At 37.0% G+C, this 26881-nt stretch overlaps 1 protein-coding gene across 1 annotated transcript; it reads right to left on the bottom strand.

The window, feature by feature from the left end:
• Positions 1 to 6593: 6593 nt before the first annotated feature.
• LOC143154813 (prion-like-(Q/N-rich) domain-bearing protein 25) lies at positions 6594 to 12401 on the bottom strand. Its single transcript, XM_076326803.1, has 10 exons — positions 12284 to 12401; positions 12076 to 12216; positions 11512 to 11676; positions 11299 to 11433; positions 11039 to 11161; positions 10668 to 10955; positions 9692 to 9811; positions 9250 to 9405; positions 7577 to 7735; positions 6594 to 6750 (listed from the first exon to the last, which is right to left on the bottom strand). The coding sequence occupies exons 1-10, from the start codon at positions 12387 to 12389 to the stop codon at positions 6680 to 6682; spliced, it is 1464 nt and encodes a 487-aa protein (XP_076182918.1). The 5' UTR covers positions 12390 to 12401; the 3' UTR covers positions 6594 to 6679.
• Between the last annotated feature and the right edge of the window lie 14480 nt (positions 12402 to 26881).

Here is a 26881-nt window from a genome sequence, read left to right as displayed (position 1 = left end):
TTATACACACTGGATCGCGTGCCCGGTATTACCATGCTTATGTGTCTTGTGTTATGTGTTACCCGACCATCACAGAGGCCAAGGTCGCCACTGCTGATCTTTGACTCGTCACAAGGAATTATACAACGATTCTTTCTATCGTTTAATAGTAGAAATATTTTATCTGAATTAAAACAAATTATACAGTTTTCTATGTAATGATTATCTTTGCCAGTAAAGAATTAGTCATTAGCATTAATTCAATATTTACTCGAAATTTTTGTTTACATTTAGCAAAAGACATAACAATATCAAAAGCACTTAAAGGTATTATAATTATAACGTACTGTCGACAGAAAAATGTTTCATATTTTTATGCAGTATTGTGTAATATTATTACATTATTCAACGTAATATACTTGCAATGTAATAAATGAACAACTAAATAAGATATAATTTTTGTATTCTTTACATTTGTTAAAATTCCATTCAAACATCGGTATACATAAATAATAATTAAATATATTACAAAATAATTCGAGTTGTTTATATAATATGCATTATATATAGCAGTACCAAATTTACGGTCTGTTGGTCTAGATCACATCTGGACTGTAATCGCGGAAGTTAGTTGTTTCAGGAATTTTCGCTTGCTTCGAGATGGGCAACAAATTAAACTGAGAAATATTGAGTGCTAGTAAAATAATGATACTTGCCTGGGATACGTTCGTTTATTTTAAATAGATAATATTGAGAAGGTACACACTGTGAAGTCAGTTCTTACAATTAATGGGGATAAAAATTAATAATAAAGCTGGACGAAATTTGAACGGTAAATTTGAACAAAAGTTACTAATGAATTTTGATTTTGCATTTAATAATCTTAAAAGGCTTAAGGCACATGCAAAAGTAATTTGTGATTTCTGTCATATTTGGTCGATATTTAATATACTTAAAAAATTTAAATTTTCAATACTTAATCTAATTACACCATATGTTTTTATAGATTTCCCACATAATGCAATAGCGACATGTGGTGTGCATAAAGAAGAAAAGAAATCTTAATTAAAATAATACGAATAAATCTATCAAATAAAATTTCGATACATGCGTTCGTTGCCATACAATACTTACATGCATAATGTTGTGTATTGTAATTTTATATCATATAAAATAATTTTGATGTGAAGTAATACTTACTTAAATGTATTTCATGGGCAAAACAGGAAAGTGCCTTCATTTTTTATCATTTTTCTGACGTGGGGAATTCTTAGAAAAGATACCCCGCCTTGGGGTAGGATCGGAAGTAGTGCGGAATCACCCGCAATCAGCAATACCAGATACGGAATCTACCCTACTAAAACCATCACGGAGGTCATCCTTGCACAAGATCTGAAGAGAGCATCTAGTACAGCATGACAGCATGACATTCTGGTGAACCCACCCCCACCCCTCTCTCTTGCCATGCGAAATCCGTACCTATCTGTCTGTTTGTGTTATGTCCTTGTTGGGAGGTAGGCGTTCGTTCAACGCCACCGTCCCACCACGACCGGCGTCACAACGCCTAGCGGCGGGGCACGACTCTCGCGACCGCCCGCAGCTTTTATAGCCACGCCCGACAGCCCGGAAACGGGAAATTTTTCGTTTACTATAGTCACGTCTATTATCTTGTATGGATGGAGACGGGAACACGATACAAATGCGGCCCCCATCTGCGATATTACGCGTTCAGAGAAAGAGACCACAGCAGTTCAATTCCTCTCACTGTCACAGAGAGAAAAATCCTTCGAACACTTCGACTATAATACGTCGCTCACTCATTCAAACGGGGAATACCACGAATGTGTACTGCGCCGTGCAGGTTATACCCCAATTGTCGCTGACCGCCAGCACCAATGTGTTGTCCGCAAGACACGTCAGGTTGACGTCATCAGGGAAACTTTCGGGCCACAGAACGGTATCGTAGCTGAGGTCTCACAGCAGAGGTCCCACAGCAGAGGTCCCACAGCACACGGATTCTTGCAAGACCCCGGCGTACACCTCTCCAGGCCAGGTACTCTACCCACCTGTCCCAAAGGTAGCCCTCGACCACTGTCTTTAGGTAGACGGGAAACTGACGCCCTTTGAGTCCCCGGTTGCTTGATTGTTCCCCAGAGTAAGACATTAAAGGTATTGGCGATGTCGAAAGACATCAGCATGACATTCTAGTGACCCCCCTAGGTCCTCTCATGGCCCGTGTAATGCCACACCATCCTGAGAGATGATCGACGCCGAGAGAAACCAGATGCGACGAATCGCGTCGATGGTCGACAGTTTCGCCCGGAACCCGAACTGGTTTTCGACCAGACTCTTTCCAAGATTTTGCCCGCATTGCCGAAGAGACAAATAGACCGACACGTGAGCGGAGAGTGCGCCGATCTGTCTTGCTTCCTTTTGGAGGATTATTCCGGCGGAGGAGAATCGCCTGACCTCCATGCAGCGGTCCAAAATCTGCCGGAGATCGTCACCGAGGACGCTCTGGACTAAGAACTAGGCTATTATCCTTTCCTGGAGCGATGGGTTTCGTCCCAAGCTTCCATCCGGCCACAGTCAACTCTTCCATACAGACCCCCATCTCCGTAGATCAATTGTTTGACTGCGGAAGCGGCTTGACCTCGTGCAATATAGGAAAGAGGACGTTGTCTACGTCCCTCGCAGCTAGGAGTCAAAACCCTTGGTGGTTGGGGACGCCCATAGTCGGAGTTTCTTCAACACCATCTTGTATAGACGCCACCATGAAACTTGTTTGAAAATCTGGAAGAGCTTCTTCAGCTATGAGGATTGGTCTTCAGAACCTGACCTGCAGAACCTTCCGCGCCCCTCGGCAAGGCTTGTACAGGTCAGCTATTTTCGCCTACGTACCCTCGATGCCGGCACGACGGCGCGCTCTAGTATACTAGCGGCAATCCCGAACATAGATGACTTTCAGATAAACGACCTCCTCCGACCACCGGTACACAATCTGGCATCGAGATCCACTCTCCACTCGAGACATTGCCACGTCACAAACGCGTGCAGCGGCAGTGAGAGCGGCTGCCATTTGCGCCTCGTCATGGCACCAAGCGCCCATCTCCTGGTTACCACCAGGGTGGTGGTGTCGCAGTGCGGCAGTAGCGGCATCAGGAGCGCGTCACCCAGTCAGTGAGGGTGGTCGGAGCTGCGGTACGACTTGGTGGCGATTGCAAGACCAACCATCCACTTCGCGAAGACTTGGGACATTGTATCAAAAGCCCGTCGTCATTATTAATTAATAGCTGCCCCGTCTTCTCCCGTCATCTCCTCCCAAGTCACTACGGCGGTACCGCTTTCCACGCTGTCCACCTGTATAGTGGACGGCACCACCACCGCTGCATCCAAAGGCTCCGCTGTGAGCTTTACCGTACTCGAAACCGGAGCCGTAAAGGTGTTTACATACACACCGACCAAAGCCGCAGTCACACTCACACACGCGCTACCAAAAACGCGTCCGCATTCTGACACGCATTCCTCGGAACACGCTCCGCACTCACACTCACGCTCTTCAGAGCCGCATCCGTTCTCAGACTTGTACTCTTGCCTTTCGGAGTCAGCATAGGCCGCCACGTTCGCCCCTTTTTCTTGAAGGGGACGGGATGCACTTCTTGGCCTTCATCTTGTGCGCGACGGGTCTTCCTGATGCTGCATACAGTGAACACTTAGAGACTGTCTCGCATTGGTTCGTGGAGTGGTTTACAGCACCGCAGCTGTCGACTGGTGAGAGGAGGGGCACCATAATGAGGTGCTATATGTCGCCTAACGGTGACTTCGTTGCCTTCGAGAAGTACCTAACCGGGGTGCGGTCGTGATTTGCGAAGCTCGTGCCCCGGCCGGTGCTCGTTTTGGAAGATTTCAACTCCAAGTCTGTGGTTTGGAGGTGCCCAAGATGAATCGAAGGGACAGAATCCTGGGCGATTGTGTGGGGGCCTTTGACCTCCGGATTATTAACCGGGAGTTGGTGCTGATGTGTGAGCGATGGGGCCTAGGGTTTGCAGTGGACTTGACGTTTAGATTCCCGGTGTCGTGCGAATGGTATCCGGGTGGCACGTGGTGGTAAGGACGAAGGCATTATCGGACTACCGGTATATCTGGATAGTCCCGTCTGTCCTCGATACCACGGCGGCACCACCGCCCAAGTGAGGGTGGCACTTCACCGCGCAGATGGATGCTTCGGTGCCTTGACAAGGACGTTTTGATAGCAGGCGCTCTCACGGTAACCTGGCCGCAGCAGGAGGCTAGGTTTGGACGAGGAAGTGGCTCGGGTTATGAGCATTTGCGACGCAGCGATGCCTCGAGTTGGACTGTGAACTCCTCTGTGTACTCGTGGTCGAGCGAAATCGTGGACTTTACAACCGGATGTGTACGGGTCTGATGCCAATAAACCCGCGCTTGCTTTCGTCTCGGCGATGACCATGCGCAGGCAAGAGTGGCAGACCTGCATGAGACCTACCGCATGGTGTGCCAGGATATCTGGAGATCGCTATCAAAAAGGGCAAGGTCCAGTGTTAGAAGGAGCTCCTTGAAACCCTCGATCAGGTTCCATAGGTGGACCCATATACGGTGATATTAAACAAACTCCACCCCTGGGCACCCCAGATCACCAAAAATCTCGTCTCCTAGCTATTGAAAAACATAGTGAACTTCCTCTTCCCCATAGGAGGGAAGGGCAAGTCTCGTTCCCCGGCAGACTTGACGACCTGTTTCGCCGAACTGGGAATCACCGTTGAGTAGCTGCTTGTACACATCCGACTACTCGGGGCGAAAATCACCGCCACAAGTCCTGACAGTTTGCCCCACCAAGACTGAGTGTTGGCCCAGGACGTCTTTAGTGACGGTTAAACAGCTGTCTGGAAGCCGGGTGATTCCCCTCCACTTGAAAAGTGGTCCAAATGTTCCCTTTCCGGAAGGAAGGCAGGTCCACGGACTCTCTGTCACATATCATCCCATTTGTCTCCTCGACGATGCAAGCAAGTTGTTAGAAAGGGTGCTGGCAGCCCGTATCGTGGACTACTTATTGCGAGGTGGGTCCAATCTGACTTAAGGAACATCGAGTCCCTGCCTATCTAAGGACCTTAGTTACGGAGTATCACTAGGACAGATGGATAGAATATCCGGGCCGGAGCAGGATGGAGCCAAAAGAGGTCTAGGCTGCAGTCCTGCAGCAGTCCATGCTGGGATACCTGTTGTGGAACTTTGACGATACTGTTCTGCGGTCCGAGGACTTTCCTAAAGGCGTCAACCTAACGTTCCTCGCACACGATACCTTGGTGTTAGTACATGTCATACTTCGAACGAATCAGCTCCTGCTCACAATTGATTTGATTGTATTCTTCTGTTGCTATTTTGTGACTAACAGCGACGCTGTAGCTTGACTGTACGTTACCGCTACGAGATTCCGGCTGTTCACATGGAAGAGGGATAATTAGGCCTATGATTGGGCCACGGATTCGGTAACGTGCAATCGGCCGATCACATGATTCAACCGTCACGAGTAATGAGTCCTCGGTATTGTTGTGTTGGATGTGTAATGTACATTAGTATGATTAGGAGTCTGAGTCGCTAAACGCTTTAATTCCGGATTGAACTGGATATTTCAAATTTCTAGCGGACTACAGCGATCGAAACTTCTCGAAGCTAACTATTACGGATCCACGTAAACGGTGATAGATAAACCTTTCTTGACAGGGTCGTTGGTATAAGAAACGTTGGTTGGTCTGCCGAACGTTCCACAATATAGGCAAAAACAGGGTACCGAACGTTACCTTTGTTCGTTAGATTCTCAACGGAGAATTCAAATTATGTCTACAGATTTTATCGGCGTATTAGACTAAATTTTAGGATCTCAATTCTAAACAGTTTCGATAACGGAATATTTCAGTCATATCAAGGTTTTCAGTGTAAATTTTGACAGCTTTGAATCGTTCAATTCCTATCGTGCATTGCCATTGCGCAAACATGGTTCTCTTATCGAACATTCTATACAAAATGTGGAAGAGTTATCTCTGAGTCATTCACCAGTTTAAGCAATAAATTTAGTTGATTACCAGAATTGATATTGGGTTTTGAAAGGTTTGATTAATTGCAACATGTAATTTTTACCTTTTATATAGAGTTCTCTAATTCCACTTGTATTTCACTTTAGATCAAATGCACTATTAAAAATTATTAATGTTATTATTACGGTTTCAAAGAAAGGAAATATCATTATATTTAACAATTACGTTTCTAAATTGGATTAAACAATTACACAAGGTAAGAAAAGTATTCTTACCTTAAGAAAACGAAATACAATGTTTCTCAATGTAAATGCAATTACATGTATTGTTTCATTGGTATCAATGCATTATGCATATAATAAAGTAATTCTTTTCACTTCGACCACGATGAAAAGTTTTTTATAAAAATGTTGAATTAAATAATAAATTGTTAAATAAATAATTGTTTCATAAATTTTTCTATATTACAATGTTGTGACAACAATAATTTAAAATACTTATGCCATGCTTAAGTTACAATTTCTTTGACTTGTTAGAAAATTTGAACAATGCGAGTACATTTTACCTATTTAAGTATTTTGTAGTTTTGTTACAAAGATGAAAAGTAGCTAATATATTTGCATAAACTGTAACGGTGCAATAATTTTCAATTAAATTGAAAAAATTGTCAGCAATAAAAGTATTAGCAGTGATCCTCCTGAAGTGCTTCTGATGGTACTACCTGAAAAGATAGAATACTTGATTTAATTAAAAGTATTGATGTATTATATTCATAATAAAAAATATTAATTTTTATAAATTCATGCTTAAATTATATTAAATTACTTCCTTTTTATAAGAATTATTTATAATAGAGGATATACATGCAAAACATGTATGGAATACATACATGGATATACATGAATGGGAGAAAATTTTAATGTCAAAGAAAAAAAAATTCTTCATAAAATAATATTCGGCATGGATTAAGCATAAAAATCATAACGAACTGTTGTTATGATTTCAGTGTTCATTAACATTCTCTTATGATAAAGAAGTTAGTTTCTTTTGAATTTTGATTACTTTAGTGATTACATTAATAAATATATAAACAGATGATAACAGTGGAAATGATTATATTGTGCAATATATATATTGTTAAGAGTATTGTTTTGCAGTCCAACTTATTCAATCAAATATTGTCTGACTGTCTGTCTGTGTCAATTAGTACGAATCAATGATAATAAATATAATTGGTGATAAAAAAAGTTATATTTCCTAAAAATATCTTTATTTCGTGTTTCATTCTCTGCAAAAAGTTTCTTTTACATGGGTTATGTCGCCTTACAGATACGCTTTATCGGCATTTGCAATCACAAAAATTGCAACACAACTTCAGAAACAGCATGCAACCGATGAAAACGTAATTGCAAGCACATTACCTTGCCGCATAAAAGTTTTACCAGCGATTCAAAAAACTACTTTAGTTAAAGTTTCGACCTCCTGCGTCTCTTCGGAAATCAAATACAAGGAAACCTTGTGATCGGTCACGCGACAAGGTTACTTACTGTTAACGTAGCGTTGAGTTTTCGAACTTATTCCACATATAGTATCATTTACTTTAATATAACCCCAATCGCATGCGCATTGCCCATTTTTACAGACTACACGATCTTTGTCCGAATCCAAATAACATTCTCCGATATTATCACAGTTTATACCAAGACCTAAAAGAATCGAATTAATTTAAACATTTTTATTACCTCACACGTAAATCTCCTGTAACAGATACTCATTAATAAAAGCTTATATAAACAGATATTTATGGATAAGTACTACGTAGGGTGTTATCGAGGGTTTGTGCATGCATAACAGAAAAAGCGTGGGAGCAAGCGGAGATATGAGCTAACCCTACAGGATGGGGAGATGGGGTATCAAACATGAAGGGACCAACTAATGGGACTGTGTTTTTCGACGACAGTGACATAACCCAAACCCATCCTCTGGTCAGAAGCTGGACGTCCAACTATGAGGACTAACGAATCCGACCTACGACTCTCGTGCATCCCCCACAACGACCCTGACCTCGCAACTTAGGTCACGTAAGCCCAAAACTCCAGATATAAGAAAGGCTATCACCCTGAACGAGGAGAGTTTTGTTATAGCGTGTATCGAGTGAAGAATTGCGTGGCCAGCATCGTAGTAGGTGTATTGCGTATTTGTGTTTCGTCGTTATATTTTTATCAATCGCCATATATCCTAAGACTTTATTTCCTTCATTCACGATAATATCCCGTAGTGCTTACTTATTTACTTGAATAGTAAATAAGTAGGTAGTATTAATATTAGTACAGAAGTTAAATTAGAGGTTGGAAAGAATAAATTACTATTTATTAACCTAAACGAGCAATATTAATATTATTCCAGATATCATTGCGGATATAAAGTTGAATTTGTTTAATACTTTATTTAGTTTTGTGTCCGTCTCTATCGTGTAAAATACCAGTATCATTTCATGATAGTAGTTAGCATAGAACGTGATATATTTAGATGCAAAAGTGAATAATATTTGTACGGAAGGATGAGTGTGGAGAGTATGTATGAAATTATTGTGTGAGCGACTTTAGCTTTAAGTTTATGTTATGATAATGAGTGTAGTGTGATATGGTCTAGTTTTGTATACGGTATGGGTGAAGAGAGTCAGAGTAAGATAAAAGTGCGTGACGTTACTTGCCATAAAGAAAGAGAGCATATGTGTTATTGTACACAATACAACCTAATATTTCTGTTCACGAATTATATTGTTCATCTTCTTTATTAGCGTGCTTCACTATTATCCACCCTTACACATTTAATATTATTTCGTCTCAACTTTCATTTAATTTTGTGTTTTTGTCTATTACTTTCAAACAATCTAATGTATGTTATTGTTACGATAAAAAATTATATTCAATTCAAATAATAGTGTCAAGGTAAACATTGTTGATGTACTTAAAAAATATGTTCATTAATGGATAGTCGAAAAGTATATAAAATTCAATATAATTCATATAAGAAATTCATGAAACATTTTCTCAAATTTTAAATTGGTTAATAAGAATTTTAACCGTCGTTATAATATACTTAGTACTAATAATTGATTAATTCATTTGATAACTTATCTTATCTATATTATGTTTATTCGAATGTTAAAAACAAATATATTTGCAGTATTATACAGCGTAAATCCATATATACTCACCTTTTCGTTTATAACATTTATCAAAATTATAATGATAACCATTGACACAGCTACAAGTTTTATTTGAGTTCGAATCATCAACAGCTGAACAAACTGCATTTAATATTGTGGTAGAGCACTGGATATCCTGTTGACAAGGATATCCAAATGATACAACTGAAAACATAAAAATATTATTTATTGTTAAAATTGTAACGCAATACACAATATATTGTGTAAAATAAACTTCTTATTGTTTACATTTACAAACAATTCATTATACTAAATAAACATTATCAGTTATACTCAATTACAGATTCCTTGTGATTTGAAATACCTCAACAACAATCTCTAAATTGTATTTTAGAAATTAGACAAAAAAACCTTTTTTTTTATTTTTGGTAATATGTACAATGTTACTCTATATATATTTCTAATTGCATGAGACTAACAAACAACTTACTTGGTAAACATGAATTAAACGAAGCAGCAACATAGTTTTCCTTACAGGTGCAACGATATGATTTACATTCTGAGTTTGCAGGTATACAATCATTAGTTGTAGTACAAGCAGAATTAATACCTTTAATGGTAAAAGTATTGATTAAAGTACTAAACATCGGGCATCGTAGAAAACATATTATTATTTGGAAATAGAGTATTGAAAGTCAAAGTACAGTAACTTTGCTTTCATGTAACAAAATTGAAAACGTCAATTCACTTGAAACCGATATAGATAGCGGTTTTTATTTAATGTAGAAATAAGTGATATAGGTACACAGAAAATAATTGTGTAGATCAGCAGGGAATGAATCTTGAATTAAGAACATGCGATCTGTAGCCAATAATGGCACACATTATTTTCTCTCTGAAAAATGAATACTAAAATTATTTTAATCTGACTAGTTTTAATTATACATTATTCGAATTTATTTTTGAGCAATTCCCCACTACGTATAATTGAAAACAGTTCGAAGAAGATCGTATTGGGACTTATTTTCATCAAAGAAACCTCATATCAATTCATTGGGGATACTCTCAAAAAGATATACCAAGAAATACAAATAAATTTTGCCTGAAACTGTTAGCAACAAGAATTGACGAGTTGCTCAGATTGAAGAAAGAAACAACAAAGTGAAAAGAATCACTCCCCTACTTGAGTCTAGCGTAACAATTGTTATTGAAAAACAAAAGTTACTGTACCTTAATGTGTTCATGTAATCTGTACGACAAATACATTAAAACATTCTCAATTATTGATGTAATTATTTAAAATTATAGTTTCTATTAAATAATACTCTTTCACGTATAAGTGCGCATATAATACACGTATGGTATATTACGCAGTTATATTACACAAAATGAAGCAATGTAGATTGAAATATTAAAACAAGTATGTGCAATAACTTTGATTTCTCAAAAGAAATGCAAACTTTTACCTATTCCGATTTCCAAACAGGCTGTGCGGTTAAAATTTGCTTCCGTTCCATCAGGGCAGGAACAAACATTGTTTTTACAAGATGGCTTGTTACTCATATCATCGATATAACAATCCATGGCTTGTTGACATTTTTCACCGAGTTTTTTCTTTATCCAACAAAAGGATTCAGATTCCATAAAGTGAGAATTTTCATTGCAAACACATCTTTTTCCTTTACAGACGGCATCCGGCCCAAAAATGTAGCATTGTTCATTGTAGAGACACGAGTAATTGTATTTTCTGGTCGCTGTTGTATGTCGAAAACATTATTTTTTTAGAATCATCTGATTTCCAAAAAATACAATATTACATGCAACTTCAATGGCATACCCTTATCGCATTGTTGATTGTTCTTAAAAGCAACTTTTCCTGGTTCACAGTTCCACTTGCCGTTTTCACATTGAGAATACTCGATAACAGCGGAATCGGTAATTTGACACGGTTCTCCAAGTTCTGAAAAAGTATTTTCAGATGTACTGATACAAAGAATAGGTTTAGTTTATAATTTAGTAATCATGAAATTCAAACAAATCGTAGTTGTTATCGTTACCTAACGGTGGATTAACAAATTATAAACATATTCAATTTACCAGGGACACATTTTCCTGTCTTTTCACTGAAAAAGTGCGCACGTTTGCAAATACATGTTGCTAAAGAACCGCATAATGCATTTTCGAAATCTTCGCAGTCTTTGTCCGCAATACATTTACGGTCCATGCCAATTTCTATTAAAAAATCATTACTTATTATTGTAAGCTTTCTGCTAATTATAAGGTTTAGTGATAAAATATAATATTACAAACCACTTTTGACTGTATCATTTTCTTGAGGAATATCGAAATTATCTAAGGACACAGTCTCTGATACAATGTTACGCAACTTTGTGACAGCGCATTTGAAATCATTATTACAGTACGCAGTGCTGTTAAATCTACAATCGTTATTTATCGCACATTTGTCACCGACATCTGTATAATACAAAAATTATAGTAATCAAATTTAATAATCATTATTATTAAGAACAATAAGAACGAATCGATCTAATGTAACCACATATTTAGATTCAAGATGTGTAATACTATTACTTAAATGTAGTACTCAAAGGCTGTTAATTAATTTCATAATTTGTGTTTAATAATAGTTAGAGGCATATAAATTTACTCTATATTGAGAAAAAGAAACATTAAATTATTGACGCTCTAGTATTGATAAAAATTTAGTCATTATTTGAAAAATTAGAAAGACTAGATAAACGTACAAGATCTGTTTCAACGTAATAGGTTGATTTGTTATTTATAAGTCATAAATTGTGACAATTATGATTGACAAGTAATTTTGATTGAATAAAATAATTTAAAAAGTATTACTTTTTCCTTCTGGGCGACAGGTTCTATATTCGCGTTGATAAAATCCAGGACTGCATTTGCAAATTCCATTATCACAAAATGATGCTCCATAATCAGCATTTACATAACAATCATAGTCATTGTAACACTTTCTATGTAATCCTGTAAGAGCAATGTTTACGGAGAATCTAAGATATTATTTAGATAGTATGTTAAGTACATAATGTACCTGTATATGCATTACATCTTCCATGCACATAGTAATATCCCTCAGTGCATACACATGCATTATCCACACAAGCTGCACCACTGAACAAGTATCTAGAACACTGCATCGATTCTTCACATTTATCACCATAAGCACCAGCGACTGTTATAAATTTAATACCTTAATTACTTTATCCAAATTTATTTGAATTTATCATGTTTATCATAAAATGATAATTATTTACCTTTAATGCATGCCGTCATCTTTCCATTGTAAATATAGTCTATAGGACATTGACATATACTATTGATACAGCTACTATTAGCTGCGGTACAGTCTAAATCAGAATCGCAATTCCAATCATTTACGAATGCTTCCTGAAAAGTAATGTTTTTTCCTTGTGTTTCAGTATTAACCATAGATCCTAAAATTCAAAAATTGAGGATTACATTTAATATAATTTCACTATTATCAATATTATCAAATAATAATTGTGATACATTTTCAAGAACATTAGAAATTAAGTACTACCACTTTATCATATAATATAAACCGTTCTTTAAAAGAACATCGTTACTAAACTACAGGTTTAATAATTGAGAATTTGCGTACATGATAAATAAAATTTTTTATTTATAGATGAGATAAAATTTGTTATTTACAGACAGAACAAGAGGAAGTGAAACTAGCTGCTGGCAAAAATCAAAATAAATTAACAACTTTTAAACGATTAAAGATATTTTAATTAGATATCCGCTCATGAAATACTTTGCGCATACATTTGGGACATTTAACTGTTTTGAAATTAAGATTACCATTTCAGGATGATCATTATCCCTAAATAAACGTGGGACGTGTGTAAAAAATTCTAAAATATGTACATACATGAAAATAACATTATTCAGTGAAATAAAAGTTTGCGGATAATTATGTTTTTAAATTTTTTCGACGCATTATTTCTGCAATTCCTTGGTTAACAAACCTCGCAAATGTTGAACGAAACATATCAAAATTAATTGTAACTATTCTATTTCACGATATATATATTGACGTCAAGTATTGTAAGTTATCACAAACGGAAGATACGGTTCAAATTAAACACTACATTTCATAACCCAAACATTTCCCTCCAATTCTGCTACTATGTACAATTATGCGTTTCTTTTTGGTCAAAAAAATGGATTAATTTATGTAAACTAAAAATAACCCACACAAACTTAATGTCATTTGAAAGTATTATTTTTTTTTTTTATTATCTAATAAAAGTCTTGTTGAAACATCTTCTATCGTTCAAAAGTTATTACTTTATTTCTATTTTCGCCATAGAACACTTTTATCCCCTTTTGTTCCGCACCCTATCGATTTAGGCAAAAATGTTCACTACAAGGATTGATGATAATCACATCAACTTACGGACATACGAAGCAAATTCACGAAGGTGAATTCACTTAGATTGAATCATGTTGCGTGAAGTTTCTATTGAATTCTATGTAGTAGAGGCCACAAACATGCCAAATTATCACCAATCAATGTGCAACACATCGATGTGCAACAGTGGTTGCATCGACCTGATATACATTACCTTACTTACGAACGTAACGATATGTTGTTCAACAAATCTTATCGAAAATTAGTATACTTGGTAGTGAGAATAAATATTTTCTCTTTTAACATAACATTAAATGACAATCTAAGTAAACGCTCTGAATAATATTAATATTTAATTTAAATGATAAAAAAGTAATGCATATAATTAAACATTTATAATATGATAACATATTTTATCTAAATACTTACCTTCACACAAGGAACACTTCAAAATAAGTAAGAAGCAAAATACGATATTTCCAATGCGCACCATGTTTGTCACATCTGTTCCTAGTCGAAGTATACGTACTTGTCATGCGATGCTCATCTATATCTTTTATCGAAAGAGCCATATCTGATAGAAAATGAACACCTGCATCGCTATCGATAGAAATACCAAATTATCGGAAAAAAGAGATTTTGTTAGAATTACTTTATTTGTTTTTCATTAAATCGTCAAGTATACGAAATTCTTCCGTACATAGTGATTTTGGTAAAACATAAAGTATCAATTATAACAAATATTATAATTAATAATTATAGTTTGGATGATCCAGTTTGTAAATACAGTACTATATATTACAATATTTAACAAACATACATATTAGTACATACATTTGTGAAAGATTAAATTGAAATTTTAAACCACGTAACAAGGAGATATTTGCTGAAAGAGCGTTTATATTACAATTTTAAAATAGCAAGAAAAGTTAACTTTTGAATACCGCAGAGCTATTTTCTTTATTTTACAGATCTCTATTTTACATCTACCTAAATATGAACGTATTCCAAATATCATTTTACATTATATACCCGAAAACTTGTATTAATATTTATTATATATTTCGAGCTGTTTACGATGTTAGAACTGACTACGTTCTTTCCTAAGTGTTAATTTGTTTCAAAAGTATTAAAATAAATATAGTAAATAAGTGTTTTTAATTATTTTCTTGGTTTCTTAAATATGTGGGATAGTTTTCTTACGGTAGGACGTGGTATAAAATTTTGATGTTTCATCAGTTTTCTGATCTAAGATCAAATGAATATCCCTTCGTTAATTTTTGCATTTGATATAGATAGAAATTTAGTTTTCAGATAAGTAAAACCGGGTCTTGGTTTATCTTAATTCGATATGTAAACACACTTTCTTGATCAACTAGATTAATGTGCATCACATTTTTTTCTCCTGGAATGAATTGTTGTCATGGTGCCCAATCTTTTTTTTGCAGTGTTTCTTCCTTCCCCTCAGAAGCTGCAACTTGCTGTGCTTGCTGCAGTACAGGTTTGGCACACTCGAGGTACCTGATGCAATCATACCGTAAGATTCCTGTTGATCATCGCAACGACCCATTCTCAATTCCTTTTTTGACTTCTGTGAAACATACGTGATGGCAAGAGGGACGAAGGCCTTGGTTTGACCGCCTGGGTTACGAGAATGACAACTCTATAAACTGCTCCAAATCTCAAGTTATGGCTCACAGCGATGGTATTCACGATTGAAGGAGGAGCCTCAATCTCAAGCGGCTAACTCTGGGTTACATGTCGACTCCCAAGAGTATATAGGCTTGTCCGGGTTAGGTTCAGCCTACTCTGAATTACTGAGTAAAGTTTGAACTGTTCGTGTGATTGCTAATGCAACCAGTTGTAAAACTGAAAAGGATGGAGGGAGAGAGAAAGTTGAGGGCTTATGTGGTGACCGAGGAGGTACAAGATGTCTGTCTCATTCTTGGTCTCCACGGCTAGTGCCGTGACATAAAAAGGAAACGCACGGCGGAGAGGCGGAACTTCGTCCCTGAGGTCGAGGATAGGACCAACCTCATACCTGAGGTCGATTCAAAAGTAGCGACTCAAAAGCCCTGAGTGCTAGATGTCCGTGAGAATGGTGAAAGAGGAAACACGACAAGCTCTGCAGGAGCTGGGATGACAGGTCCCAGCTGCATTAAGGATAACCAATACGCATAAGGCGGATAGGTGAATTCTTCGATCGCACCATCTGACAGTCAAAGGGAAGCTGTCTCGGTCACGGGAGGAGATGGAGGTGTACACCTTCGACACCCTCGGTCGCATGCGTTTGCTGAACGACGGCACCGAGTGCCCGTTATTGTCGTTCCAGGCATTGTACTTTATCAAGTATAGTTTTGTAGAATTATTAAATTAGCCTGCATATTCAACGCAATCTTGTTTTTCACGCAATAAACATAATTTTGCAATTAGAAAATATTTTTCTAGAGTAAGTATTAGACTTGCGTGTAAATTACTCTATAAAAACAAGGTTTTATGTACACTGATCAAAAAGCTACAACTTTCGTTCGAGCTGCCTCGATCAACCGCAATTATGCATAGAATGTTTTAAAATATTACATTCCAAATTATTTTTTAAATAAATTGCCAACAGTTATATGTTTATATTATTTTGTATAATAATTTGTCAATCTTTATTATATCCTTTTTAATATCCTTTCAAATACCCAGTAAAATTATTCGTAGTTAGCTAACATAATCGTCATCCGCGTATAGGTGACATGGCCTGTTCGGTATCACGAAAATTTGAATAACGCGGCAGTCAAAGTGTCAAGCCAATCGCCTTTTGTCTCATATCTCATGATGTCTCGTGTCTCTTCATTTGCTTCAGTGTCGACGCACTGAATGATAAAATGATATCGGATTTTGCTTTCGAATCACCCAAGATTCGCGCATCTGGTGCCGTCTGTGAATTAACGTCACCGGTAATAAGTGTCGACTTCACTTTCTTACCGTTCACGAAGTCCCAGGCGTCCGTCTTAATAAACACGGCTTCCATCTAACTTTTCCATATGTCGTAATTCTCTCTCGTTAGTGTGTCGATCCTTACAAAACCTGTTGCAGCCATTGTTTCACGATATTATATGTATATGTATTAAACACACTCGTGCAATTCATGACAAAAATTAGATAAAATAACTGATGCGACATGTGCAGATAACGCTTACTTCACTTCTACGAGACAGGAGGTAGTTTACTTAAAGTGTCCCAATCATTCTGGGCTCATTAACTGTTAGGGCGATGGATCGACTTCAGACACTATGGTTTCACGAATATTTAAGTGTATTACATTATATTGTATTCGCAGACGAATATACATATTTGTAATCATACTACGACGCGACACGTTGTTTATGAGACGCGTTAATTTATAAGTAATACAATACATTTTGATACTTGTTTTATAATCTGTACAAAGGGTCTTCCATTTAAAACATACAGCATTTCGTTAGATTGTGGTTGTACAGATTTATTCCTCCATTGTTTATACAATATTTACTGCTTCGAAATATAATTAGTTGCAAGTTAAGCTTGTATAAGTTTTACCGTCTCTGCAGTCACACTTCTCACTATATTTCATGGTCTTTTCTCGATAAGCTCAACCGGTTTCTTTATTTTATTACATACGCCTATAATTTAAGACTGTGATGTTTCTGGTGTATTATTATACTTTGTCGTATCGTAGGAATAAAATGTTCTCCATTTATATATTATGTATTGAGTATCCCTAGTACCTCAAGGCCCACATGTGTCTTCGTGCGAGAGGAAGTTACCCGGTACTGTCTGGAGAGGGAAGTTAAGGTCGGAGGAATTCGACCATTCCTCTCCAGACTGGGATCGTCTGGACTCGATGCCCTCTCTCAACCGCCTGAAAAGTGATCGAGGCCGAGAGACTCTTAGTGGGGTATGTGACGTTGAGGATCGAAGTCCTTGCTCACTTCAGTGCTATCGCTGCCCAGAGATGGGTCACATTCGGCAGCTAGTGCACCTCCGCGGTGGACCGCAGAGGGGTTTGCTACTCCTGCTTGATCACCGCGCAAGCCAGTCGCAGTGTCCCCTAAATATCTGCTGTGTGTAGCTTGTGAGACCAGCTGCGCACAGAATGGGGGGCAAGAGGTGTAATCCCTCCTCCCTCAGAAAAAGAAGCGAGCGCGGAGACCCGTACCGACTCCGGAAGGCGGAAGTGTGAGTGTGAGTGCGGGTGCGGTTTCGCAGAGCACCAGTGTGAGTGTGGAGCGGTCTCCGGGGCACTCGTGGATGAGCGCAGACGCGTCTTCGACGAGTGTGTGTGTGTAAATGCGAACGCGGCTCCGGTCGGTGTGTATGTGTAAGAGTGTATGCGGTTCTAGATGAGAGCGCGGTAATACTCGCAGAGGAGTCATTGATTACAGCGGGTTTCTACTTCCGGCTAATTAACCGGGGGTCGGAGCTAAAGTACGTGTGGCGCGGGAGATTCTTCGACGTTGCGCTTGGTATACAGGTGTCACGTGGTGGTTGAGGCGGAGACGTTACCAGACCACTGGTATATCCGAATGATCCTCTTCGCCTCTAATGTCACCGCTACCACGCAGCAACACCACAACCACGGCGGTAGCACTTCACCACACAGATGGGCACTCCGGCGCCTTGACGAGGAAGCGTTGATAGCCGTTCTCATCGTGACCTGACCGCGGCAGGAGACCAGGTTGCCTGCTTGGAAGAGGTGGTGGGGCGTGACACGGGTGCATGGTTCCATGTATCTACAACGTGGCTGTGTCTCGAGTCGAGAGTAGATCTCCTCGCCGGGTTATGTACTGATGATAGAAAGAGTTCACAAACCAGATGACTGTGTATGTTCGGGTCGCCAGTTCACACGCGAATGTCGTCGTCGTCATCAAATAGACCGAAGCCCAGTGCTGGAGGGAGCTCTTCCAGACCCTCACAAGATCCACAGGGGTGTCCATATAAGGAAGTGTTGAAGAAACTGCGGCCATGAGCGCTCCCGATCACAAAAGAACGTGATCCGCCGATCTGGGGATCAGAGTGGAGGAGCTGATCGCGGTCATTCAGAAGCTCCGGACGAAAAACATTGCTCCGAGTTCGGATGATGTGCCCAACTGAGTCTAGACCATGGCCCAGGGCTTTCTCGGTGACGATTTCCGGCAGATTTTCGACAGCTACAGGCCGGGCAATTTCTCTTTGTTTGTAAAGTGGCAAAAATGATCCTCCTCCGAAAGGAATGCATGCCGATGTACTCTTCGTCCGCGTATCAAACCTTTTGTTTTCTCAACGATGGCGGCACACATTGTCGCGTATCTGTCACGAAGTGGAAACGATCTAGTCGAAAGCCAGTTCGGATTCCGGACGGGAATGTTAACCATAGACACGATTTGAGATGTCTCTCGACATCGTCAATGCTTTCAACATCTTATCCTGGAAAGGGGGCAGGCGGAGGCTCGAAGAGCATGGGGTTCCTGTGTATTTAAAGGCAGTGATTAGGGATTACCTCCGGGACAGGTGGATAGAATACCCTGGCTGGAACTGGATGGGGCGGAGATAGGTGTATTCCAGGACCCCACAGGAGTCTGTGTTAATACATACCTCTGCTGTGAAACCTCGAGTATGATATCGTTCTGCGACCCGAAAGCTCCCTGACAGCGTCAGACTGACGGATTTTGTGGACAACACGTCTATGCTGGTGATTGAGGACGATCTGAGAACAGATCAGGGAAAACGGATTGCGGGTGGTGCTGCATAAGGCAAAGGTGCCCGGTTGATTCTTTAATTATTTTCTCGATGTGAAGTAAAAGTCTGTTGAATGAGAGACTGTACTGTGTATTAAGTATTCGGTATCAGCCACTGGGAGTAGTTTTACTATAACCCTAATAATTATTATAATTAATAAGAATGAACGACTGTCTACTATATTTCAGAACAATCAAAAGCATATTGATCGTACCATTGATTTCTTGCGTAGAATTCTTTTCTTCATCCGAGTGAACGTTTAGATCTCTTTCTAAACACTTCAAATTGTTCATCCAATAAACTACTGAAAAAATTTAAATTAAATGACCTTATTAATATTGTATAAAAGAAAAGTGACCGATTAGATTATTGCTAATTATTCCTACCTATGAATTTACATTGCATTTACATTGAATTGTTGTCAGTGTCTTAATTGAAGAATAGCGCGTGAGTTTTCAAGCTCAATTATGCATGTTATGAAAATTCATTATTCTATGTCTGATGAGTCATAGAGTGGTTATTTTGCATACTTTTTATACAGGATAAACAAGTACGTATTACCGAAATACCGAAAAGGTTATAACTGAAGAATAAGGTCAAATGAGGCATACATTTATATCTACTTTTTTTCAATGCCTTCATGTTTCTTGTTTTTCAATTATACACAGCAGTTCTTAAATTTTGCAGCCTTCCCACCGCAATGGGGAACAGTTATTCATTGGTGTTGCGTGAACAATTATTAATAATTGTATATAAGCGATACAATGTATAAAATTAATTTTGCATTTATTCTTCTCTATCGATAGGCTTATAATTTTATATAAAAGACATATTTATGTACAGCAATTACTCAATAGAAATCAAGGTGACGGACATTAATCGAGAACCGGAATTGCAATGTTTAGTCGAATAATCTGTACATAAAATAAGTACCATTGAACAATTAAGTATTCTAAATTGAACAATTCTACAGATTTAAAAACTTTTTGATAAAAACATTGCTATTAATACATATAATAGAAAATATTTCTAATTCAGAAGTTAACAAAGAGGGCGGCATAATATTTATAGCATAAAACCTGAAGGTATCTGCGTTATAAAACGTTGAATCTTCACATGTGTTTACTGTTAACACTGCAGATTCGATAAAAACAAAAATTAGATAAGGATTGAATAAAAGAAAATAATTCTGGTTCATCAAACACAAAAGAAGATTTGATACTTATTAATCCCTTTTTTGTTTTCTATTGATTTATAATATCAAAGATGGAGCGAATTTTAGTAGAAATAACTATAAATATGAAAAATAACAGAAATCATAGTAATCTAATAAACATGATGAAAGAATATGCTTCCAACCTAAACAATTATATACTTTCTTCTTTAATATTATAAAATGCTCTAAGAAATATAAGTTTGGAAGATTCTAAAAAAAGATTGACTTTAAATTCAAGACTACGTATGTAAAACAATTAGATGTACTCTTACTCTTTTGATGAAATCTGTAAAGAAGCACATTTGACGTTAAAACCAGAGAAGGTAATTGATAGTTGAAATGTTGCAAATAAAATCAATTTTTACCAAAAGTGAGACTGCTCAAGAAGGTGGTACTTTACATTATTTAACTTTCGTTTGTCAAAAGTGTTTCAGAATACTTGTGACACTAACGAGTAAATATACGCCGCAATTGAAGAAAATTTTACTTTACGAAGTATTATAAAAGAATGTAAATTCCACAACAAACAAAGTTCAGAAAGTATGACATTAAAGGAAACTAAAAATGAAAGATGTATACATATATAACTTCACGATATTTAACTTATATTTGATATATTATATATTACGCATATTTTTAATTACAAGTAGCCTCATAAAGTTTACTATTGTATGACAAAATCATGTCATAGAATAATTAATGCATCATGTGCACAGCTGCGCATGGACCTTGAACTTATTTATGCTAATATATAACGATTTACACCAGAGTTAGTGTGATAGCGTTTCTATACGTTAGCTAATAGGTAATTACAATTGGTTGGTCAGCGATTACGAACTGGTGAAGTAGGTCAGTCTTACCATGTTTTGTAAGAGATCCTTATCAAATAACGCACATAACCCTTACAAAGTTTTATGATGTGCTGTAAATTGATTACCTTCACCGGTGGGGGAAATACGGTACATACATATTGCGTCACACTGACTGCGAAAAATCTGATTGAATAATACATCGTTTATAATTTAACGTTCAGTGATTTCTCAAACACGATGTCTTATTTTGCGCTAATTCTCTATCTGTTGATTAGCCAATTACAGCATCTATTTATTTATTAATCCTACATAACGTATTTGTACCACAAGCACTTAGTAAAACAACCGTAGGAACAATTTAAAAAAAAATATTAAACAGAGAAAATTATATACTTATTTCGAACTATTTACTTATAGTTTCAGTTCATTGAACTTTTATAATACTTATTTAGAGTGCGTATTGCTATACAAGAATTGAACTTTTTTATTTGCCAATGACTTTCTACTGTTTCTATAAATTCAAAAAGCTAACGTGCTTCGCGTTGGTTAAAACGCGATATTGTATTTAACGCTGGTTAAATCACAATATATCCAAGCAATAAGAATTCTGACTCGAATTATATTAATGTAAGCCATTAATTTGTAATTACAGCGCATTATTTACCCTGTAACTACAAGGTGATTCACACAAAGCGATCGATTAAGTTATTTCTGAAATTTGATAAAGTATAAACAAATTTTTCGGATAAAAATGCTCGGAAACGTACAATATCCAGTAGGATGGTCCAAGGTGATTTAAAAATTTTGCAGATGTGTAGCTATTTAAATATCATCTAAATTCTAAGTATCCTATAAAAACTTGTACTGAGTACAACTATTATAATATAATAGTTCTTCCACCGTTACGACACTAACAATAGTATAATATAATAAATTCAGCAGGAATATAATAATCTTAGTACTTTCTAACAAGGGGACCTTACGGTGCTGGACATCGCTTTTGAGATGATAGTAGGTGCAAGTTATAGCACATACCTGGTGTCAAGAAACCCTAATGAATTTCTTCAAAATGGACCTTCGTTTTCGAAGTATTTTGATTTAAAGTTTGATACCCGTATAATAAATGAATTACTTGAATCCTTCAACAGAGGATACGGGTAAGTCAGTAGAGTGAGTGATATCTATTTCTACTATTGGTCCAAATCCATTCCTTTTGGTAGTTCTTGTAAACATATAAAAGTATATTCGGACACCCTTTCAAAGTATACAAGGATTACTGTCACTCTAACAATTGTTTGAAGTATGTCCGCAAACAATTAACGTCAATATTGGCAATAGGAATAACCAATATAGAATTTCGGTTACTGTTGTTATACATGTAAACCTAAAAGTATTCGTTAACATTGATGAAAATCACTTTCGACATTTCTCTTGTAAGATAGAAAAAAATTCAGATTTAAAACAAACGGTTAAGAATGATATGATTTTATTAGCGATAGTAGGTGGCCCTATTTTGATGTTTCGGCCACAGAGTAAAGGCACGCCATACCGACCCGTTATTTATATTTCGCAGACGGCGGAACATTTGTTGAAACTGTCATTTTTGTATCAACTAAGTAAGCTTTGCTGCTTTTATACGTATCACGTTACATACGTTTCTACGTGGCTTTATATATCGTATATAAAGCAATTGAGAACTCTGGAAAGCGATTTTATCAATACTCTTAATAATTTCTAATAAATAACTTGTTCCCTCCTCAACGGAATATGCAAACGGTTCTTGAAGATTGACCAGATGGGTGTCAAGTTGTAACGCCTTCTAAATAGTATGTTTCTGGACACGCATTTAGAAGCGATAATAATGAAATGCCGGAACCGTAGCTTAATTTATGAGTCTCCAAATCGACGTCAAACACCCATAATGTCGAGTTTTTCCAGGCTATCGACTTCACTTGCCCTTTCCTTGGTAATAAAAGTAACGCCTTCGGGAACGAACAGGGTGAAGTCGAGACCAATGAAAAGCCAATTTGTTAAAATGAAATCGTGACTCCACTTAGCGAGTCTGTCACGGCGTATCCGTTCGGGCAAGGGAGTCTTATATAACCTTGCAACGTCACGATCGCATAAAAGATCATACAAAAGAACCTTATACAACTTTTTAACATCACGATCACACAAGAGATCGCACTAGAGCCATATACAACTTTGTAACCTCATGATCGCGCAAGAGATCGTACAAGAGCCTAATGTAACCTGTAACATCACGATCGTACAAGAGATCCTAAGACAATTTGGTACCATCACGATTATAACTAGATGTTGTACAACACACAAAAATATAGTTAAAGTTGTATTTTAATCCGGTATATCTTTCTTAACAATACACTGATTCAAAACCATTAATTTATTGTTGGAGGCGTAGTCTTTGGGTACGCACAGAATGAAATTTTTATTGGACCCTGTGTGAACACAATCCACAATTTGTAACATTTTACGTGGATCACTCTGTATACATATACAGGATAAACTTATTAGATTTGATTTTTCAAGAATTAACATTATAAATTTTAATATGCGATAAACAAATTGACAGTGAATATGCGATTATATAATATACATAAGTACTTATATTTATTGGTCGGAATTAAAAGACAATGTTTTATCTAAAGTTGTAAATATTTTCTCTTGTTAATTTAACAACAAAAATGTTTCGTTTCGGTATAGATGAAATATGAGAAAATAGAATTTAATTGAAATATTTACTTTGCATGAAGCTAGATTCTAAAATTAAATTACATAAAATAAAAGGACATTCCAAACATGTATGAAAAGAATAAAAAGTTTATCGCGTTATCACGTGTTGAAGTATGTCTTTCTGCGTGCCAAGCATATTCAACTATTTTCAAAGGTCAATTTACACGAAGCTGCTGAGTTGATATATCACGAAAATTTCTTAACAGTTGGTACAGTCCTTTTTTTCTCGAACAAAAAGTGAATTACTGGGAGTTGATCATGAATCACGTATTCGCATGATACATACATGCTTGTAACGACACATATGCACAACACATGTGCTTATAATTTATATACACTTCTAATCAAAACACCACAGTCTAATGTTGCATGTCCTCCGAATTAAAGGTATAAGGTCAGCATGTAGTTAATATATTTTGTTGTCTGAAATTACCACAAATAATGAAACTTGCATTAAAGAAACTGTAATTTGAAAATGTTAAATACATAAAAGAAGCTATAAATAACGAATACGTATAATCGCATTGCATACAGAAATATCTTACTACGGAAAAGTAATATATATTTAAAAAGTTCTCTTTATGAAGAAAAGGTTTATATTAAATAAAACAAGAAATAAACATTTTCCTCAATTGTACTTATAAATATAACAACTGTATATTTATTAACAATGACATAGTTAAATTATTACTATATCCATACTAAATTTATTACATTATACTATCGCCAGTGTCGTAAGGGTAAGTGCACTATTAATTGTATTCAATACTAGGTCTTATACGATACTTAAGATTTAGATGATGTTTGGATAATTGTACACTTGCAAAATTTTTAAATCACCATTTTCATAAAACACAAAACCACTTGCAGAAGATTCAAATGAAGAGGATGTCAAGTAGAAATATATATGTCCAAATAGTACAAAATGTAAATCCAAAAAACATTCGTTACGAACGTTCTATACGTTAGGAGAATATCCTGAAAAGATCCACATATCCTTTGTACGTTCTCGTTAAGCTCTTTAAATGTCGTAGGTAGGATCGTTTTAGGTAGGTTTGATTTAGATTTTTAATTTTTTACTACACAGTCATCAATCGAACAAAAAACAATACTTTTGAAAAGGTATTACGAACTATAAGCAAACTACCAGTGATTAATGATATAATAGAGAGGCGCATAAAAGATTATAATAAAGCGATTACAGAAAACAAAAATCAGAATCAAGCCCCCAATTTCGAACAGTTATAATCATGAATTTTTATTCACGAAATAAAAATTTCTTTGCCTCAATTTACTTTCCAACTGATCAAAATTTGATAAGAATTTAAAAAATGTATAATCACTACACTTTCCGCAATACTTTTGCTTTTATATTCTGTGATCAATTGTGACCCAACCCCTACTTAATCTAAGCAGAAGCAAATGATCGGGTAACTCAAGCACAAAAATAATTCTACGGAAACAAGCAACAGGTTCTTAGAATTTAAATGCGTCAATATAAATACCGACGTCATTGTACCACTAGAATGTATTTCAAATAGTTCAATATAATCCTTCTATCTTATATACACAATTTTAACGTCATTAACGTATTGTAACCTTTAGCTATTGAAGTGAAGTATGAAGAGAGTGAAATTTGTTTTGCAAGATTAAAATTTCGTAAAACACTTTATTACAATTTGCACGTCCAATATTGGATTTTCCTTTGGTAGTTAGTCTTTCAGATATAATCGTTTCTTGATAAATATCAGTTGTTATATGTTTGTATAAATCTTTTTCTGTAACGACGCACGACTTATTTCAGAACAGAACACTATTATTAACTTACTCTTCTTTGACTATAACGTATTGCAATAGTGCGTCCCGCCGTTTCCCGATCTATAGTTGCAAGGGGATTAGCATCTGTGGGCTCTACGTTGAAAAGTCTGGTGTCAATATTTTTGTCATACGGCTGCCCTTTGTACGGCCACTGCGGAATGTGGCGACAGGGCAGTGTGGCCCTGCCCCACCTCCAAGTATTCAGGTGCTGTGGAAAGCAAGGGGGTGGTCACCGGAAGTACTGATGCGATTCGATTCCCGTTGGCCCTTCCGATAACGCGCGAGGATGGTCACCGTAGTGGGTTTTGGTGTCTAGGTCCTTATATATACACGATTTCAAAGTTACCAACATGTTGCAACCTTTAGCTATTGAAGTGAAATATGAAGAGAGTGAGGTTTGTTTTGCAAGATTAAAATTTCGTAAAACACTTTATTGCAATTTGCACGTCCAACATTTGGATTTTCTAGCCTCTTCTCAAGAGGTTGGGGGAGTCTTGCGTAAATTTCCCCCGTGTGAAAAAAAGAAGAAATTTTTTTTTGTCACGAAGCCTGCCTTCTTCTCTACTCGCTTGTCGACCTTGACCGGTGACGGCTGCTGGATCGGTTCTGCGACCGTGGCCCGTGCAGTTCGGCAACGACGAGTTCCAAACACACTCAGTTTTTGTAGTACAACGTCTGGTGTGCTGTCCTTCGTGGCGCTCGTCGCACTTGCTAATTGAGCCTGCGCGGTGTCCTCGTAAATCTGGTCCGCGATTTCAGCCAGCTTTGCCCGGGGTTGCTCGGATTGGGCTGTCACGATGTCGTGTCAGGTAGTCGGCTCACCCACAGCGTTCGTAGGAAGTCCTATACCATCGTATCCGCGAGAATCTTTACGTGTTGCAGGAACTGCGACAGCACCCTGTCCCC

This window comes from Ptiloglossa arizonensis, chromosome 2, assembly GCF_051014685.1.
Source record: "Ptiloglossa arizonensis isolate GNS036 chromosome 2, iyPtiAriz1_principal, whole genome shotgun sequence".
Classification (NCBI taxonomy): domain Eukaryota; kingdom Metazoa; phylum Arthropoda; class Insecta; order Hymenoptera; family Colletidae; genus Ptiloglossa; species Ptiloglossa arizonensis.
Note: the sequence above shows the minus strand (reverse complement) of the source record. Positions and strands in the feature narration are given on the sequence as shown.